The sequence below is a fragment of the Gadus macrocephalus genome, chromosome 4, assembly GCF_031168955.1.
Source record: "Gadus macrocephalus chromosome 4, ASM3116895v1".
NCBI classification, from domain to species: domain Eukaryota; kingdom Metazoa; phylum Chordata; class Actinopteri; order Gadiformes; family Gadidae; genus Gadus; species Gadus macrocephalus.
This window is the reverse complement of record NC_082385.1, coordinates 19,458,197-19,473,129: the sequence shown is the minus strand read 5'-3', so window position 1 is coordinate 19,473,129 and position 14,933 is coordinate 19,458,197. Positions and strand designations below refer to the sequence as shown.

The 14,933-nt window shown below is 44.2% G+C and overlaps 1 protein-coding gene across 8 annotated transcripts in view; it reads right to left on the bottom strand.

The window, feature by feature from the left end:
* Nucleotides 1-14,933, bottom strand: part of gpd2 (glycerol-3-phosphate dehydrogenase 2 (mitochondrial)) — a 57,127-nt gene that overhangs the window by 16,304 nt on the left and 25,890 nt on the right. For all 8 annotated transcript variants that reach the window (XR_009525070.1, XR_009525069.1, XR_009525071.1 and 5 more), the window contains 5 exons: nt 13,394-13,587; nt 12,713-12,847; nt 9,619-9,794; nt 3,601-3,732; nt 3,030-3,188 (listed from right to left, as the gene is read on the bottom strand). Coding sequence is in view for 5 of the 8 variants with exons in the window: in XM_060048817.1 (XP_059904800.1) it covers nt 3,030-3,188; nt 3,601-3,732; nt 9,619-9,794; nt 12,713-12,847; nt 13,394-13,587 (796 nt within the window). In the remaining 3 variants the exon portion in view is untranslated. The remainder of the gene's footprint in view (nt 1-3,029; nt 3,189-3,600; nt 3,733-9,618; nt 9,795-12,712; nt 12,848-13,393; nt 13,588-14,933) is intronic.

Genomic DNA, 14,933 nt, shown 5'->3' with positions numbered 1-14,933 from the left:
ACAATGTCTGCATCTGTTGATCTAACCCAAATTCTGACCATGTCCATCTTTGGTACTAAGCTGCGCACATTAAGATGAATACATTTGAGACCAGACATTAATTTAAAATCAGCGGGAGTCTGGATAAATTGCAATTCAGGACCAGGGTTTGATTGCACATCTCCAGACAGAAGTAAGAGCAGTACAATCATCACTCCTCGTCTCACATTACATTTTGAATCAGTTTTTTCATGTGTTAAAGCCAGGCAATGCCTTTCCTTATGGGAAAGAGTAAGATTATATAAAGTAAAACAACGTAGAAGTTTAGGTAAGTCCCTAGGTGGGTCCGACCACAGGTTTGAGGCCCAAACCAAATCAGACTGTGGTTGCTGAAAATGCCCGGCAACATTAGCATCAGTGCCACTATAGTAAGTGTCTTGCATGCTCGACACATAGCTAGTGGTACTCACAAAGGGGCAATACCTTGGAGTCAGGTCCCAAAATGTCAACAAACATACTAAAGTTAAGAAAAATGCCATTGTCTTTAAATTACTGGGTTTACTATGCTAGCTGCTGCTGCTGGGGCCTTGAGATGTTAGCAGGGCTGCTGCTGCTGGGGCCTTGAGATGTTAGCAAGGCTGCTGCTGCTGGGGGCTTGAGATGATAGCAAGGCTGCTGCTGCTGGGACCTTGAGGTGCTAGCAAGGCTGCTACTGCTGCTGCTGGGGCCTTGAGGTGTTAGCAAGGCTGCTACTGCTGCTGCTGGGGCCTTGATGTGTTAGCAAGGCTGCTACTGCTGCTGCTGCTGAGGCCTTGGGAGTTGGCAAGGCTGCTACTGCTGCTGCAGCTGAGGCCTTGGGAGTTAGCAAGGCTGCTGCTGCTGAGGCCTTGGGAGTTAGCAAGGCTGCTACTGCTGCCTTTGTTCTAGCCCTTCAGAGTCCAGGTAGTCTGCATTCATTTCATGTGATGAATGATAATATCCTTAAATCCAGTGTGCTCAATGAGTAGCAGAAACAAAATAGCGCAAAAAATGAACACAGACAGAGAGACAAACTCACAAACTCACATACAACCTAACATGCTGCCATCTTGGATTCCAAGAACTACGGTCCCCCAGTAGCTAGAAATGGCGTTAGGTGTAAAACGAGCAATAGTTATCCTGTTCTGCCTTTGAAAAAACAAAGCTTAGATGCGCCAATTTACCTGAAGTACATAAACGGCGACAAGGAGGAGAAAGGGATTGTTGCCCGTGATGTCTCCCGCCAGAGCCCCGCTGCCTGCTGCCCGCCACCGCGAGGCACCACAGCCGTGAGGCACACCGCCGCGAGGCACGCTGCCCGCTTTCGAGGCAGTGGGGCCTCGTCAGCGGGCAGCGGGGCTCCGACAGAAGACAATCGAGGGCGACAATCCCTTTCTCCTCCATGCCGCGGTTCAGTTTACGTCAGACTGATAGAAGTGGAAGAACCAGAGACGTCGGAGAACCCGACCCATTCGTTTGAGATTCATAATATCGTCTGGAGGCGCACACAGCTTTTGGCCGTGATAATATATATTTTATGATATAGATATCGATGCATAATTTTATATTATTTAGATATAGAGCTCAAGGACTCCCGCGAGAGCACCCGGAGTGCTCTAGAATATTTACAGAACACGGTCAAAGGCTGTGTGAGTCTCGCCATTGTGATACATCCACTGTAAACAGAGCGCATGGTACCGTGGCCGCAAGCTGCTCAGGGCCAAAACACCCACCCTCTGCCTTGACCCGTCTCTTTCCTCCTCATTTGCATTAAGCTACAGACACCGAAATGGCGCGTTTTGGGAAAGATCAATGTGCGACTGGGTCGAAGTGGCTGAATTTCACGAACGTCTTCAAATACTATCTTAGGGGCCAACTAATACCTATATTAAAGTATCCATAAAGTAGCATGCCATGGGACCTTTAATGGATATTTCCCCCCCAAGCCACTTAAGTATAGAACAAAAATCTCTTTGTCTTTCACGAGTGAGAACAGCTGGAGGATATATTACAGGTGACTAAAATATTTCACTTTACTGTGACCCCAACTGCAATGGTTCCCTATGTTACAATACACTGTTAAGAAACTAAATGCTATTAAATAATGATGGTGATCATGCATGCATAAATTTGGTGTTATCAGTTATCAGGTAAATGTGCTCTTGTTTGGCCTCAGGGAGGGTATATTTATACAGGGAAAATTATTGCAAATTGGACATACTCTGATAACACAAAGGTTTGTGTTATCAGTATTTTCACGGAGTATATATATTTTCATGAAGCAAAATGTTATTGATGTAACTTTTGGGTGTTTGTGTTTTGTGGCGCCTTGGGCCCCAAGGTGTTTTGTCCCTGTTTACTGGGTGAGAGGTCACACACACACACACACACACACACACACACACACACACACACACACACACACACACACACACACACACACACACACACACACACACACACACACACACACACACACACACACACACACAGGTCCCCTCTCAAGGGGATAAAGGGTGTGGAGGGTTTATTGTGTCTTTGACTGTAGGAGAATAACGGGGGGATACACAGCCACCAGGGGTTACAGGCTAGCCGAAATAAGAGACGCAAACATGATCCAGTCCTGTCATGGGCGACTGTATCGACACACAATGCTCCAAATAAAGAAAAATACACCGGTATAAAAATTGCAACCAACGCAAAGCTGTTCGCAATGCAATCTAGGCTTTTAGCAATAATAACTTTCTGTTCTTCAAGTTCAACAACTAGAATTACTATATTTGGATCATGTTTGGCCATGTTCATCTTGTTTAACAGAATTTCCTGTACTAGAGTCTACCAGAATCTGTGTTTGTTCTGATGTATTTTCAACCACAACTTCCTGCTGAATAGGAACAACCCCTCAACCAGGTGTTACATTTGGGGTCGTTACTCAAACATTGAAAGCCTCACTTGTAATCCACTGTGGACGGAAACCAAACAGGGAATAAAATGTAAATTGGTGAGCGTAGATCGGCCTTTCGGCCACGTACGGTTTTCCGGTCGCTGGTCCAGTTGAGCGCCTTGCCCATTAGCTCCACGATGCGCGGCAGGGCCTCGTCGGCTGCCTGGACATTGAGGAAGCCCAGCCGCGTGCGCCGGGCGATGACGTCAATGGCCGTGCAGGCATACTCCTTGATGGCGTACAGCACCTGGCGGGGGGACGGGATTAGTGGTCAATTGAGGTTCTGTCAGTAGCAATAGACGACTTTTCTCGGACTGAGATTCGGATGAGCTTGTGAAAGATGTGAAGTTTGGATTTTAACCAAGTAATTTACGTAAAATAAGTATTTCCAACAAAAGTGGAAGGTAAAGGCCCGAGTGGCAGAACAAGCTTTGATAACCGGTGTTAGCCACCAGCTAAGTGTGGGGCCATTTTACTCTGTATGCTGGAAGTGTTGCTACAAGTCCAAGAAAATAACCGTTTTAATGGGAACATTATAAGACTTTGATATTTTTGGGGATTCTCTAAGTCCCAGATGCAGAGTTGGAGTTTCATTGTGTTTGTAGGTAGAGTATATTGTCCATAGGATTCTGGGTTGTAAACAGTTGATGGTGCGTTACCTCGCCCTCGATGTAGGGGAACTCGGACACCAGCCTTTTGCCGACGATGGGCCATCTCTTGCCGGTGACCTGCGCCATTTTGGCCACTTCGAACGCCTTCCCGCCATATGTCGACGCCAAATGCTGGGCCACCTGAGGAGGAAGCCACGCAGGAAGTGACATCATTCTTTGTTAGTTGGCAGACAATGGAAGAAGGTTTCAGGGCAAAGTTGGATTTAGCTGTCCTCGATTCAATTAGATTTTCAATGCTAAGCTTAAAGGGCCACTATTTTACAGACTAGTTGAGTCAGTCCACTTTGCTGCACTACCCAGAATGCATCTGGGTGGACACTCCCACATTAAAAGTGTCACTATGGGGTCGGTTTTGAAATGGTTGGTAAAGGCTAATCCACATAACACCTTAAAATAAAATAGGGGTCATATAGAAATTGATCAACTAAAACTACTCCAATTAATAGTGCTACTACTATTATGACTACTACTTCTAAGCACAAGAAGAGGGCCTCTGTTTCTGTATTAATTCTTGTTCAATAAAACTTGAATATCTTCCAGTGAACATGAATACCGGCTTTGTGAGACTGTGACTAAGCTAGACGACACTATTGATAAACCAATACTATGATCCCTCTGAAAACGAATACAATCTGTCTTTGTGTATACTTGCACACAATGGGCAGATAACTTAATGCCACCGAGGAGATAAGCACAGAGCAGATGGAGAAGTGGGTTCACTACTGGTGACCGCTGGCATTCAAACCATTGATCCAATCTCTCATCCAAAGTGAAACGACAAGCGTCTGAGCAGTTTGGAATCGATGGGGTGTCATAAGTTTGGCGAAACAACAAAATGGCCTATTTGGCATTCAGATCACTGGCTTTTGTCGATGGCCAGGAAAAGGGCAAGCGTTGTCCAAATATCAACGCGACCTTTAGGAATATTACAGAGGAGAGTTACGGTAATGAGGGGTCCGCTGCTTGGGGCCTTGTTTAGTAAAACTCTATATTGGATTAATTTTCTTTTTTTTACACAGAAAGCTAATTACCGATCGATGACAGTGCGAAAATGAATCGTCGCTTTGGTGGCGTACGTTCGAAACGACAAAGGTGTGTTCAGTGGTTTGTGTGCGGAGATCAGAAATCCCAGTGGTGTAGAATTTGTAGAATTTTTTGTACATTTCCCTGCATATTATTGCCAAGGTATCTGCTGAGACACATGGTGCATTCATGTGCCCCGGTATTTCACAGCCTCCGTGAGCATGTAACGTAGGTGGGTGTTTCTAGCAAGACTATGGTGACTACTTACCTTGTCATTATTGTAATTCAAGTTTAGTAAATATATTTCCCACAGCCCGACACAAGTGACGAGGGAGCTTCCTATAACCCATTTTAAATTACTAATGAAGCGAGGTACGATGAACAGGCCCCAAGGAAACACTTTTAGGCCCCTATTTCACCACCCTTGTTTGATGTTGGTTGCATGTTACGAGCGACTTCAAACCGACCCTACAGCGATATAACAAGATGGACCCTATGAGACCAGGCGACAAGAAACTGTTCTTGTTCATTAGGGTGCCTAGTTCGTCTCAGTGACTAGTTCAATCTTCCTATTAGGTATTTTCCTAATATTAAGAATGCAATAGTAATGACTATTGGCAATAGAGTAGTGTGAGGATATCCATTCAGCTGTTTCAGGGCCATTGTTTTCCCAGAGGTTAACTTTTCTTTTACAAGGGCCTTCAATAGCCCCCTTCACACCAATGTCATGAGCAATTATTTTGGGAATGCAAAACAAACCAAACCCCCGTTCTTCCCGGACTAGGGCTGGGACAAAATATCGATACGCGATATATATCGTCGCCTTTCTTCATGTGATATGAGAATCGATATGCTGGCGGCAAGTAGCGATATATATATATTTACAATTTTTCTTTTTATTTCTTTTGCATTTTTATGCTTTATTCCTGAAGAGTTCGACAGGAAATATTGCCCATATATCAACATTTTAATGAATAAAATATGGCGCCTTTAACAGATTTCCCTTCTCCTCGAGGTAGTGCTGAACATGAATGAAGGAAACTTGAACGGAAGTTAACTAGCCAAAGACAGAAATCCATCACTTTACCTTTTCATATTCATTTTGTATTTATCGTTAGACATATCGTGATGTATCGTCATAGAGGGATTATCATTCTATGTCACTCCCCGCTCTACGCGCATGTCATATACAGAAAGAGATGAGAGCGACAAGATCATCAATCATGTGTTGTTGTGCGTTGTTGTTGGTTCCATAAACCGTTTTAATAAAACTCATTATCCCATTTATTCTACCTCTCGCTTGCCAACATAATAAAACAATTCAAATACTTTACTAATTATGCTTTTTCTTATTCGTATTGCATGCTTATTAAATGTATACTCTGTTTGAGTTCATCTCCCTCAAAAAGTATTCCCCTTTAATTACGATCGATCAAACTTGTTTTTGGCACCTCGAAGGGCATTATCCCGCTTATACCATGGTCACGTGCCAAAGAAAAGAAATTAATATCATTAATTTATATTTTCATGCATATTACAATCCAAATATAAAGTTTTTCACATGCCATTATTTTGTTTCCCTGGTAATGCCTGAGGGTTTGACTAATACCTGGAACAATCATTATCCTCCCGTAAGGTTCTTATGCAAAGAAAACGTTCACTCCTCCAGTAAACAGGATGGACCTTAGCTACGACTTGGCAACGGGAGGTATTCTAGTCCACTGAGCAATGAGTCAGACAGTTAACGTTATCGATTGTACATATTTATAATTCGAAATTCATCCCAGCCTTTATACCACAGATACTATAGGGTCTATAGTAGGGTGGAGCTTAAACTATAACATTTTTATTTTATTTTTTTTAAATCTTACCCCCCTATTCTGTGCGGCATAATAAAAAAACACTCTATGCAAAGTTTGAACATTAAATTATTCTGTTTAGGGGTAGCTCAAGTGCCTCAAAGATTACGAAATTTATAAAAATGCAACGAATTACACAACCTTTAGGAGTATCTCTACCAATTTATTTTAAACAACACTATTTATTTTGAACACAGTAATAGTGAATTCTTGTTCAGTTTCTGACAACTAATATCAGTCTAACAATGTCCAGCAAACTCTAGATTTATTGTTTTCATGGCAGCCCGGACAGAGTCTGTTTCCTGCTATCAGGATACAATCTACAATGGTCCTCAACAACTTGCAGCAGGAATTGCAGCTGCGTTTCATCACAGATTAGTAATCCACTCTACTCCTGAATGAGTGCCACTCCACGTTCAGCTTGGTCATTGACAACATTAAGAGACTTGACTGCTTCTGTAGCCTGCTTGTAATCATCTCTGTCCTGCCACAAGTCCGGATCAACCGCGAGAAATCCATCTGGAAGTTCCATGATTCGGATCAGTTTCATTTACTTTGCTGTGACAAAGTCTTCTAAGTTCTTGTCATTGAATGGATCCAGATCAACAGTGATTGGCTTGGAATGATCGTGCTCTTGGTTTTCTTCATTCTGCATGGCACTAACCATCCGTCTCTTGGTTGACGAACTGACCCGACTGTCGAAGAAAACCAAGCCAACAAGTTCCTGTGACAAGTACCATAAGTGTTTGGAAAACTTGCGTGATGTTGACTTTGAAATGGCTGAATGGATTGATGAGTATTCAAGCAGTGACTTAAGTAGCAGCAGGTCACTGGAAGGAGCACCTGATGCCTGAGGAGCAGAGATCCAGGCTTTCAGGTAGACAAGAACTGCGAACACACACACATCACGTAACCCTCTCTCTTCAGCAGGAGTCAGTTTGAACTGAGCCTTGAACATCCAGATCTTGAGACTGTAGAACTTTGGACATCCAACGGGCGTGGTGCATTGCACCAGGTGACATGAATCGCACTCCTCGTGCAGGAGCAGCACCGAGAAACACAATCACAAGTTCCAAGAATTCTTTATAGTCATCTCTTGGTAGACTCTGTTCAAGATGCTTGTTGGCGTAATCAATGGTGCTTTGCTTAATGTATTCCACAAGACCTGCCACATCATCAGCTGCAATCCCCGGTTCATACTTTGCTGTGTCAATAAATCCCCAGTATTCCTGGAACCGTTTGAAGAGTGGAACCCCGGGAGAAGATGTGGCTCCCATACATACTTGGAACACTGCACCAATTATCAGTTCCATAATGTGGTGCCTACAAGACAGTGACAAGAGCTATTTCTTAAGCTTCTGCTCTAGAAGGACACAGGCACCAGCAATCCGACCAGTGTTTGAGCTGGTGGTGTCAAAGCACATAGCTCGGATGCTGTCTGCTAAGCCCCAGTCTTGAATGGCTCCGAAGACAGCAGCAGCCTGAGCCTCGCCTGTTCCGGATGGAAGCTTGGCAACTGTAAGTAACTGAGAAATTCCTTTACCTGAAACCAATACTGGCAGACGATCAACCTTCTTTTTTCCAATTAGATCCGGAATCAGTTTGCCATCCCAATGAACAACAAGGGGAACGTTACCCTGAATCTTGGCCTTTATGTTTGCAGCTCTCTGGCCTCTGTGTTGTACTCTGTTTCGGCGAATTGAGTCTCTGTTTAGAGCAAGTTCATCAATGTTCTGCCCCAAGCTTTTGGCAGTTTGTGCTATGATAAAAGCAGCCTTGCGGCCTGACACTTTTGTGCAATCTAGAGTAGCTGCTAAGCAGGTTTCAGAACCAGAAGAATTCAGCTCAGCGGTAGATGCTGCTGACTGTTTTATTTGTTCCATTTGATGACGCATGGCAAGCATTTGCTCCTCTCTTTCGAACGCCCTTTTCTCCTTAGCAGCAAGCTTTTTATCTAATCCAGCCATCGACCCTCTTCTTCCTTTCTCTCGCTGGGCTAACAAGAAATCCTTGTCTTCTTGTAATACTGACGTCTTCGTCAGAGCATCAGCATGAGCGACATCAAAAAGATCTTCGAGCCTGGAAACAAAAGCTGACTCTCTCGCGAGTTGAGTTGGTGACGTTCGCGCTTTGTTCTTTTTCAGAAGTCGCCACTCTTCAAAAGTCAACTCAAGCTTAGTTTGGCAGTTTTGATGATCCCTCATTGGGATTCTAGCTTTGTGCCAAAACTTTGCTATTTCCATGATGGCAACAGCTGACGATTGTCTTATAGTCTCCTTTAGTTCGAGATGGTGATGTAGGAAGAATCCCAGAGCCATACGCAATGACGGCAACTTGCTGCCATTTAACTCGGTCACAGAGTCACCAAGGAGATACAGTTCGTCTGAGATCTTGAAACTCACTGATAGAGCTACTCCAAGGATTGGACAAACATCTCTGTGGTGGAGCTAAAAAAAATAAAAAAAGGCGGCTGCAGCTTTTGGGTATCAGAAACTTCACGGTCATTGAGCTACCCCTAAATATTGTTCAATTGTGCTCATATTTTGCCCGATTTATTTTTTTATATATATAGGAACAAAATGAGAGGGTAAGAAGTTCATAAATAAGCTCCACCCTAGTCTATAGCATATAACCGCGTTGTCTGATTACAGTTTAATTCATTTTTCACAATTTACCAGCTCTCGTTTTGAAGAAAAATCATGGCGCCATTTGTTTCAATGGGAATCACGACGGTCTATACTTTTAACATAAATGTACATATTTATAATTCGAAATTCGTCCCAGCCTTTGTACCACATATACTCTAGGGTCTATAGCATATAACCGCGTTTTCCTATTACAGTTTAATGTAACACTAAGCCGACAACATCGCTAATTAACACCACAACTGCAAATTACTCTACAACTCTGGCAACCGCTCAAACAAATTTATTTTTGCGATCATTCTGCGATCAACCCCCCTATAGGATTGTCTAACAATATATTGATTATTGCAGAATCGCTGTATGGCGATATTATCGGTATCATGGGCCATGTAACGCTCATGGTATCTTGAGGTTCCCTGTGATTCCCACCCCTATCCCAGACCCAGCGTCCTGGCCCCTACACCCGGTCTACGGTCTACCTCGTTCTCCAGGCCGTAGTCCTGCACCAGGCGGATGTAGAGGGTGGGCGACCAGTCGCGGCCCCCCTCCAGGACCAGACCCACGGTCTTGCTGGCTGACGCCTCCAGGCCGTGGGTCAGGATGGCCGCATCCAGCGTCTCCTCCGCCATGGAGCGGTACGTAGTCCACTTTCCCCCTGGAGACACACACAGACACGCACAGGCACGCACGTGCATACACACACACACACACAGGCATGTTCACACGTTAGCACACACTCACACAAACACACACACACACACACACACACACACACAGGTCCTAGAGGACGAGCGAGGCAGTGAACACTGATTGGCTGAATGGTGTCATGACTAATTGGCGCATGTTTTTGATGAGGCGTTGACACGCTGGAAGTAAGGCGGGAAGTCACCGGTGGCGACGCCGGGGTAATCGGCACCCTTCACCTCGCTCACGTCAACTAATGGAGACTTAATTGGCTTTGGTTATGACGCCGTCGCCGCGGTTACTGAACTGCATCGAAGACACAGCCTACTATCTTTAGGTGATCGGCTGCTGCGACGTTAGCTAGCTAGCTGTGTTAGCACTCTAACCACCCTTGGGTCCGGACTGGATCTATGAAGTTATAAGAACCTCTGTGTGTACAAAGTGGTGTTTTGTTTCATGTTTTGCGCGAAAAGGTTAACAAACACATATTTGACTGTTTTAGCGGTAAATGAATAATACACCTCCATCAATACAAACACAGGTCCTACAAGAGAAACATGGCCAGACGCACACGAACACACACAGACACAAACACACACATACACAGAGGAATCCACGCACACACACACACACACACACACACACACACACACACACACACACACACACACACACACACACACACACACACACACACACACACACACACACACACATACACAGAGGAACAAGGGGTGTAACGATTCATGCGATGCATCGATGAATCGATTGTCAGTCCTACCGATTCAACTAAATCGATCTGCTAAAATAAATAAATAGAATGAATCGCTTTGGCTTCACCAATAATCGATATAAATGCTTTAAATCGTATGAATCGATTATGATTAATGTTTTAAGACTTAGTTTACACGTTTATTTTGTGAAGTGCAGCTCAGTAATCCGTAACTCTGTCATCAGCTATAGTCAGCTTGCAAGGAAGTCCCACAAGAGTTTTTTTTCTCCCTCACCCTCTACTGGTGCATTTCAAACATGGCAGAGAGCGGCAGCGAGATTGTTTGCACCAGCAAACTTGAAATCCTAAGTGTGGAAGCATTTTGGCTTCGCAAAGAATAATGGTAAAATTGACAAGGGGTGTGTGACGGGGCGCATAGCTTCCGTCAATGTTGCCTGTGTGTGTTTGTCTTGTTTGACTATGTATTCCGTTACCTTCCTACTGTTTTAAAATCATTTATCAACCATGTAATTTATCATGCGCGCTACGGCGGTTTAATACAATCTTGCAAGTACCATCATTACAACGTTCTGTTTAATACCATTTACCATTAACGTCACCTGTTCTGTTGCAATAACCATTCAAACAAGTATGTCGTTGTCAAATTCCAGGTTTGTTTATTTAGTTTAAAAGTTACATGTTAACACAGCGTAAATGTTCGTCTTATCAGCGTCTCGTCTAGACTTTGTATAGAGTGGCGAAGTCACGCCCCTTCCGGTAGAGCTCATGGGACCTATGAGATCGAAAAATATGAATGTGTGTCAATGGAGAGAAAATAATTATTTTCTGGTCCCAGTCTTTATATGCCCTGGATTACAAATATGTTGTTTGTGGATTTAAATGATAATTTTTCATGCAAAGAAAACTAAAAATTTTCGTGAAGAAGTTTGATAATTTTAGGTTTTATCAGAGGCCGCTTTGTGAACTACAGCTCTTCGCTGCTCTCGACGCATATGATATACGTCACCACACCCGCACTTGGAACTCGGCACAGAGATGGCGTTCTCTCTGCTCCACTTCACCACTTTTTTTCAAGGCGAGGATAAAAGCATAGAAAGAGGTGAAAACCACGATAAGTCGGGGCACGTGCAGAGTTTCAGTTATGCCGATGGGAAGATTGTCGGTCTTCTCCACGCCAGTCGCAGGGAGCGTGACGTCACATACGAGCCGTGTAGTCTTTCTCGTTGTGTTTTCTCTACAGCCTTTATCTGAACAATTGCACAATAAACGGTCGAACTCTATGCATGAAAAATTATCATTTAAATCCACAAACAACATATGTGTAATCCAGGGCATATAAAGACTGGGACCAGAAAATAATTATTTTCTCTCCATTGACACCCATTCATATTTTTCGATCTCATAGGTCCCATGAGCTCAACCGGAAGGGGCGTGACTTCGCCACTCTATTTGGGAATGTGTGCCGCGTCAACGGGGTTTAAATGAACGTCATAACTTCCGGGTAAACCGGAAGTGACCCAGAGTTTTTGTAATTATGTTTATTGCAGTTTTTGTATATTTTGGCTACGCCAAAATCTAGCAATAATATAAAGGTCCAGTATGCTTAAGTTCGAATAGATGTTTTTGTGACTCTCAAGCCCATTCAGTTTGTTTAGTGAAAAGTATTTTTCTTTTTGTTGATTTTCGTTTTATTTTTATTGCCTTATGGGCCTTAAATTGGGAAAATAAAAGATCCCATCTTTTTCCAAACTTCTCGTCGGCTCCTGAGTGATTTTCCACCTAGTTCAAGACGCTCCAACACATCTATCCCATGATAGGGTGTCACATTATTGCATGTTTATTTCACGGATATAGAATTTTGGTTCAAAGTTACTGAATCGAATCGAGGTTTACAGAATCGAATCGAATCGTTCCAAAAAAAAAAAATTGTCCTTGAATCGAATCGCCAACTACTGAATCGTTAATCGAATCGAATCGTCTGAAGCCAAAGATTCACACCCCTAAGAGGAACACATTCACACACACACACACACACACACACCCACACACACACACACACACACACACACACACACACACACACACACACACACACACACACACACACACACACACACACACACACACACACACACACACACACACACACAACTGACCAGCGATGGTGACCATGCCACTCTGGCTGACGTTGACGATGTGGTTCCTGCAGATGGACTGGGTGTCTTTAGAGTTGGGGTCCGTCACCAGGGGCCGGATCCCACTCCAGGCTGCCAGCACGTCCCCACGACGTACTGAACACACACACAAAGGTGCATTCACATGCACACAGACACACAGACACACAAATGCACATGGGCGCGCACACACACACACAAACATGTTTTATTAAAATTGTATACATTTTCCTGTGCTCTCAAATACAATATCTGATTTGTAACAATGTTACACGACAAGCAAACTTGCAATTTTAAATAAAATACATTTTCAATGAGAAAACTGTCAAATGAAAGCTACAAAGATAGCCGGCAAGTCTTCTGTAAGATGAGGTCCTTTCAGAAATGTAATGTAAATACATTTACATTACAGTTTAGTTTAGTTTTAGTTTATTTGTTTTTAGTTTTGTGGACAGTCCCTTTTGATTAACTAAAAGGAAAAGGAGCAGCTTTAGCCTATTTGGCAAATTTTCAGCTGTAGTCCACGGTGTGTCTGTATTTGTGTGTGTGAACCGCTCATGTCGGGGCTGAGGTAGTTGTATCTGCGTGTGTGTGTGTGTGTGTGTGTGTGTGTGGCTGTCTGTTGTGTGTGCTTGTGTCGGTTGCGTGTGTGCGTGCGCATACCTTCCACGTCGGGGCTGAGGTAGTTGCGGACCTCGTTGAGGATGAAGGTGATGTCGTCCTCGGTGGGAATGGGGTGGGCTGTGACGTTTGTGGGGGAGTCGGTGGTCCCAGCGATGGTCATCTTCTCCCAGGGCAGGAAGAAGATGACGCGGCCGTCGCTGGTGGCGGGGTCCAGGAGACCCATGTTGTCCGGACTAATGGGGGATCCATTCAGCACACTGTCAGGATGCTTCACATCCACTTATTTGCTTGTTTTTTTAATCTAAAAAATGTAAGCTAGAAACCGCATTCAGTATAAGTGGAACATATTAATATTACCGTCCTGCAGGGGGCACTATAGCTCATTTGCATCAAAGATGTTCTGTTCTGTTCAGCCAAATTAAGCCAAATTAAAAAGAAAACTGTTAAAAAACAATGGCAGGCCGATGTCCCTGTAGCAGTCGAACCCTGACCTTTAACCCTAAATCAAATACAAAATCATAATTTTGAATCGTAATCTCTGCAGAATCGCAATACATATTGTATTGGCAAGAAAATATCTTTGAATTATCAGATTATGAGGTTGCCGATGCTTCCCCTCCCAACTCAAGGAGCAGCGCAGGTGTTAGCCAATCACGTTTTCGTCCCGGACCAATAAGATTCATGTCATTATTGAATCTGTCTGTCTCTCTGTCTATTTCTCCATCCATAATAAAAATGAAATCTCTCCAAAGCGAGGTAGTCTCTCTCTCTCTCTCTCTCTCTCTCTCTCTCTCTCTCTCTCTCTCTCTCTCTCTCTCTCTCTCTCTCTCTCTCTCTCTCTCTCTCTCTCTCTCTCTCTCGGGGTGAGGGAAAGGGAGGTAGAGACTCAGGGGGAGGCAGGGGGGAGGCATGGGAGATGATGAATGAAGCCGGGATGAGGACGGGAAGTGAAAAGAGAGAAGGAGGGAGGGAGGAGGATGAACGTGTGGGGTGAGGGGGGTCAGACAGTGTAATAAAGATAAGAAAATCGAAATAAGATGAAAATAAGTTGATTCTCCTCGAGAGTCAATGAGGAGGCGAGGGGTGAAGCAGAGGGTCCTGTCATCCTGGACAACACCCTCTCATTCGCACCCCATATTCAAAACATCACCCGGACTGCATTCATCCACCTCCTCAACATCGCCAGACTCCGCCCATCACTGACCTAATCCAGCACTGAAATCCTGGTTCACTCATTTGTCACATCACGCATAGACTACTGCAACACCCTCCTCACCGGACTCCCCACCAAACTCATAAACAGACTGCAGATCATTCAGAACTCAGCCGCCCGGATCATCACCCGCACCAAATCATCTGACCACATCACCCCTGTCCTCGTCCAACTTCACTGGCTCCCAGTACACTACCGCATCCAATACAAACCCTACTCCTCACCCACAAAGCTCTCCGCAACCTAGCCCCCAGTTACCTCTGCGACCTCCTCCAAGAATACACTCCCTCCCGCTCCCTCCGCTAAACCTCTGCTGGACTACTATGTATCCCCACATCACGACTCATTACAATGGGTGCCCGGTCA